General features: G+C 52.6%; 1 protein-coding gene across 2 annotated transcripts in view; it reads left to right on the top strand.

Annotated features, from left to right (window-relative positions):
• The first annotated feature begins 222 nt into the window (after positions 1-222).
• Positions 223-6,000, top strand: part of KIRREL3 (kirre like nephrin family adhesion molecule 3) — a 555,134-nt gene continuing 549,356 nt past the window's right edge. For both annotated transcript variants that reach the window (XM_007183376.2, XM_007183375.2), the window contains exon 1: positions 223-651. In XM_007183376.2, the coding sequence (XP_007183438.2) occupies positions 597-651 (55 nt within the window). In that variant the 5' untranslated portion in view covers positions 223-596. The remainder of the gene's footprint in view (positions 652-6,000) is intronic.

Below are 6,000 nucleotides of genomic sequence, written 5' to 3'. Positions count from 1 at the left end.
TGTAGACAAAAAGTCACAGCTCCGCTCCCTTTTCAAGATGCCTTTTGGTCAATAATGGTGGCAAAAGCTGAATTTCCCCCTAGGTAGGGGGAAAAAAAGAAGGAAAGAAAGAACAGAGCCTCCCCTGCACCACCGCCACCCTCCGTTTTGCATAGATTGCCTTTCACCGAGTATTTCCTCTTTAATTATGACCTGTTTCCCCTCCCTCTCCCCCCGCCCCAGCTTCAGTGAAAGGAGCCCTTCTGTCACTCGTCACTCGCTCCCTGGCTCGCTCGCGCGCTGGCTGTGGGAGGAGCCGCCGGAGGAAGCTGTGTGCCTGGGATGCCGAGCGCCAGAGGATGGAGCTGCTCCGAGAGGGGACGTCGCTGACAAGCCCGGCTTCCCGAGGCGGCTAGAAACAGGCGACTTGCCTCGGCTGGCTGCGGATCCCCTGAGGCACGGAGCCCGAGGCCACCCGGAGGGACCGACGGACAGACAGATGGTCGGCGCGAACCCGGGAGGACCGCGGCGGAGGCAGGGCACCACGAGCCGCCGAGCAGGAGAAACTCACCGCGAACCCAAGTTGCCCCGCCGGCTTCCCCTCGGCGCGCGGAGGAATGAGACCTTTCCAGCTCGACCTGCTGTTCGTCTGCTTCTTCCTCTTCAGCCAAGGTAGGACCCGTGCGCCGCTGGAGTTGCAAAAAAAAGTCGGCGGGGTTGTCAGGGCGCGCGAGGTTGCGGGCAGGAATGTGGGCAGGCTTCGGAAACTCGAACTGATGGATGCGTCTCCCGGTGCCCGGCCGAGAGGCACTGGCATTGCCTCTTTGCCTTTGAAAATACAACAAAATGGTACTGTTTATTTTCCTTTGGAAGGCAGGGATACCGGAGCGGAGGGTGACTTTCTCCCCTCACTTGTCAACATCCAGCTCAAACTCCCCGATGCAAATGAGTTCTTTTTGCTCCCGGTATGTTAATTAGGCGGCATCTATGTGGCTGTGCGGCTCTGAACTTCTGGGCGCCTCCTCTCGTCCAGACGCAGGTTGGAGAAGAGGGCCGGGAAGGAGAGCTTTGTTTACGTGGCTATTTCGGCACGAATAAGGTCGGGCTGGCACGGGTGTATTCGGAAGGGAATGCGTGTGGAGGGGTCTGCGATGACAGCATGGACCGTGGGGGAGATGTGCTATGTTTGGGAAAAGCTTCTCAAGAGTTTCATTGAATGTAATGGGCTTCTCTGAATACGACTGCATTCTGAGTCCTACACAGCACTAGGTTTCAGGGCATGCAATGAAATTCCGCCCGTGATGCTGATTGCTTCCTTTCTGCAGCTTAGCAGGGGCAGAGAAGCTGGTGGACTTTCCGAAAAGAACTTGGCCACCTCGGGCTCCCTGCCCCTGGGAGCCTTGGGGCCCGTAGCGGTGGAGGGCAAGGAGGGCCGTTGGGGAGAGGGATGGCCAGTGCCCGCAGAGCCAGCGGCATCCGAGTCACCTGTGGAATTGAGTTTGAGGGACAAGTCAGTCGGTTCCTTCCCCCGCTTCTGGAATGCCGGCGCTGTCTCTGCCATCTGAGGCGGCATTTGTGCCAGCCAGCACAGCTCTGGGAGGAACAGGACTCTCTCAGAAAAATCCACAACAGAGCACGTCCATCTGTTGATTAAATGAAGGGTAAAAGTTTTTGAGAAAGCACAGCACCACCATGGGTGGTTGGCTTTGCAGGCAAACAGCATGTCTCCCTTTCTTCCCCTGTCAGGCAGAAGCCAGATGAGAGCAGAAACCCACACCTCCTTCCCCAGCTCCTCCACTGCTACTTGTGGTCACTGCAGATTTTCCCGCTGTCAAACTTCGCTTCTGACCATCCTCATTTAACCTGGGGGCCCTTCCCACACCTGAGTATGCATGTATCCCTGCTTGTATGTAATTCTAATGTACACACACACACACACACACACAGTCATGTATTCATGTGGTTGTGTGCCTCTCACCAGGGCTCCCTACAGCAGCAGGAAGATAAATTGCCTTCCCCAGAGTTTTTGGGCTGAACGAGTAAGAACTATCTCAGGACACTGGTATAGAAACATTTGGGTTCTATTACCGTTTTGTGAGATGACCCTCTTTCTTGGATGTGTGTGTGCTTGCTTACGGGTCACACCTACACCGACACACATGCTCACTCTCATTCTCCTTTGCCTCTTACCAATTCATTCACTCAGGGAGTTACATGTAGAATCCCTAAATAGAGGATCCAACCATCCCCCCCTACACCCAGGTTCATGGAACCAGTGCACGTTTTACTCTCTCTGTTGTTTATGTTCTTAGAAGCTTGAGCCGAGACTCTTGTCTAGATTGACACAAGAAGCCTATAGGTGTCTAAGTGCCTCTCTGGCTGTCGGAATCATCACAGCGTGCACCTTCTACTTTGCTTATTCCTTTCTCAGTACAGAGCTGTTTCTTGATTGCCTCATATAAATCTTTAAATATTTACCTATGGAGGTTAAGTGCTCTGTTTCTTCTATCCTAAGCCTCAGGAGCACTAGGAAGGAATCACAGCATCATGCAGTTCGTAGTTCCTTGTTATTCTGAGCTTGGCCAGCTCTGCCCACCCTACCAAATGGTAGATGCATAGTCCACGGGACTCCAAAACAAGTCTAAAGAAAGACAGGGAGACCAAAGTGGACGTAGCCAATCAGAATCCCCTACATCACCGGACATGGTAGGGTAGGTTCCGTGAGTAGACGGTGTCTCACTGCAGGAAACAAGGGTCAAGTGGGACAATGTTTAATGGACTTCACTGGAATAGAATATCTTTTGACTTGATCCGGGGGCATTGATTTGAATGTGGATGTTGTTCTGAGTATTGTGAATTCCCCAGAGGATTCCATTTGACCCTCTACACATATATGCTTAATTCGTATACTATGCCCAACTCCTGCCTGGTGCTATATGTTTATCGAGTTATCAGATAGAGAGTATACACTTTGAACAGGTCACGAAAGGACTAGCCCACAGGCTTTAGATGGCCCCCGCTCTCTCATGTCCCGACTGCGGTTGCACCCCACCTGACACCCCCTCTGAGCCACCCATCTGATCCCACTCGCCGCGTGCCCTTCCTCCGGGGATGCTTTCCAAGGAAATGTGCAGAGACTCAGGGATGGCCCTCCACTCGGAGAAAACAAATGCCCAGGGCTCTTTTGGGGGCCTTCTCTGGCCCTCTAGTGACACATCCATCTGCTGTCCACGCCTCTCACGGCGGGAAACTGCGTGTCATTTTGAAGTCGCTGGAAACACAGTTCTCATGCCCCCCATACAGAGGGGCAGCTCCAGACAGCGCTCCGGAGACTTTAAAAGCAAAACATTTAGGTGAACTCTTAAAGTAAGTCATTTCAATCATCCTTTCTCTTCTAATTTGTTAAATATTTATTCACCTTTACTTTTTTTTCATTCCCCTTCAGAGAGTAAAATTAAGGTATAATTAATGTTAGTGATATGCTGTATCCCTTATCTTGTAAACTTTGGGTGTTTCATATAGGTTGAGATTAAATATGTATTGATCATTCTTAAGGTGGCAGTAGAAAGGCCAAATGGCATTCCTCTGTTCCCACCGTGGCCAGTGTCCCCGGGCCTGGCTCCCCACAGGGAAGTGGAGAGCTGCCGGCGTGCGCTGTCTGTGGGTTTCTCTCTTGCTGGGGATGCCTCCTCCCCAGCTGTCAGGACGGTGTGCTCCGTGCAGAGAGGGATAATGTCACAGCACGCTTTGCCTCCCGCAGAGAAGAGGCATGTTCTGCGCCTGGGCGAAAAGGAATCTATCCTCTTGTCACCCATACCCTTAGAACTTGCTGTGTTTTTCCCTTTCTCATTTCGGTTTGCCCACAACGATTTCCTTCTGTGCCCTCCTTCATCTTCAAGAGCCGTGCCATCCAGCCTGCACAGCCACGTCTTAAGTTGCTTTGGGGGGATGATGTTGTAGCAGGACTGAGGGCGCCCTGCTTCCCGTCAGGTCTCCGGTTCTGAGACAGTTCGGGGAGTGTGCAGTTGTACAAACTCGGTGCCTCCTATTCGGCCACTCCTAGGAAAGGTGTCCTCTGCTCCACTCTCTGACGTTTTGCTCTAGCATCGCAGCGTGTCCTGTCCTGCCTAGTAACTTTGTGGGCCTGAAAGTTCCAATTCTGGGGAGTCCAGCTCCCTTGTTGGCTTTACATGTGCACCACACTGCTCTGAACGTGTTGGGGTGAGAGTGAAAACTTGCATTTACCTGTCAATGGCATCCCTGAGTTGAGGATTAATCCGGGGCGTCATCTCCCTGTTGGGAAGAATCTAAGCCACTTGCTCTCCTAACTTGCTGGCAGGAATCACCTAGAGGGGCTGTCAGATGGCCATCAGGGGGGCAGAGGTTCTTGGTGACACGAATCTCCAAGGGAATAGGAGAGCGTCAAGCAGACAGAGGGTAAGAGAGTGTGAGTGGAGAGAGGTAGCCAGGGAGAAGGGGACCCGGGGGGGTGACAGGAAGCATGGGAAGGGATGAGCAAGGACAAGAGGCTTCAACTTGCAAGAAGCTCCCTTGGGGAGGGCCGGGAGGGGTCTCAGAAAACAGCACGAGCGTAGCCGAGGCAGCCAGAAGTATGGAGGGGATCCGAGGGGGGTACAGGCCGAGAAGGCATTGGAAAAGGAAATTGAGAATGAACAGCAACTTTGGAAACATTTATCCTTCCCCAAAATGTCACGGAACAAAAGATAGAGCAAGTAATAAGTGTGAGACTTCCCCCACCGGCACCCCATGTGATCTGATGGCTTGTCTAGAGGGGGAAGAATCACTTATTTTGTCCTGGAAGGTCAGTGCACAGCTGCCAAGGGTGTGGGACCCCTTCTTTCACAGATCGCCTGGGTGAGGGGAACTGGGACATGTCTGTTGGGCCTGGGGGTGGTCACTGTGTCTGCTGCCCAGCAGGGAGCTGTCAGTTGCCAGCCAGACCCATAGAGGAGGGAGGAGATATGTCCCAGGGGGAGGGGGGTGTGTGGTTGGGTCAGGGCCTTCACGCTGCGCTCAGAGGATCCCACAGAGCCTCCCTCTTGGGTTACAAAAGGCAGATCTCGCTTGGAACATGGCAGCAGTGAGCTAGGCATGCTACCAAGGGGCAGCAGCTCTGCCTGGGGGGCCAGCGTTGGTAGGAGCCAGGGCCAGTGGGGACCCGGTGGAGTAGGGCATTAGGCCTGAAGATGCAATTTTTCTTTTTTGTTCAGCCCAGTGGGGGTAACTTAGGAGGCATTATACTGCAGACCCAAAAAAGCCCATGAATAATCCTGAGTGAATTCAAGAGATTTCAATAGCAAAATAATAACAATACTAATGATTCCTTTGATTTGCAGAGTACTTTTCTTCCAAGGAGATAAAAAGATAAACTGTTTTGGAAACATGAACGAGGGAAAGAAAATTGCCTGTGATGGAGGATTGGGGAGGAGGGCCAGGAGCATTCATTTCAGGATCTCCATGTAATTGGGGGTGGGGACAGTTACACAGCCTTGGGCATCATTTCTCAGCTACAGTCCTTACCCTTGTAATCTGTTGAGATGACTTTTGGGTGTAAAACCAGTGCAGGCCTTTTTAATCAGGGTCAACCTAGAAATAACGGGGTGCCGAATTCCTTCCCCCCCACCCCAGGAACAGGGCCGTTCTAATTCAGCAGTGGAGGGGGTCAGTAAGACCACGAACTTGCTGGAATCCACACTTGGAGTCTCACCACGGCACCGATCCCGACCTTAATGGTGGTTCTCGCAGCAGAGTGATTGGGGCCCCAGTCTTCCCTCGATGTCAGTGGACTCTCCAGCATTCATGGTGCAGGGTCTGGCTGGAGCTGCTGCCCTGGGGATGTCTGTGCCTGCGGGTTTCATATCACATCACTGCTAGTCACAAGGGAGCAAGGAGCAAAGGCTGCCAGCATCCTGTGCCAGGTTGTGATAGCTTTGCCCGGTGTTCCAAATGGAGTGGGATTTTATTTCCAGCTCGGGGAATGATGCAAAGTCTACTGCATTG

The sequence above is a fragment of the Balaenoptera acutorostrata genome, chromosome 9 (genome assembly GCF_949987535.1).
Source record: "Balaenoptera acutorostrata chromosome 9, mBalAcu1.1, whole genome shotgun sequence".
NCBI lineage: Eukaryota > Metazoa > Chordata > Mammalia > Artiodactyla > Balaenopteridae > Balaenoptera > Balaenoptera acutorostrata.
This window is presented reverse-complemented; position numbering and strand designations above follow the sequence as displayed.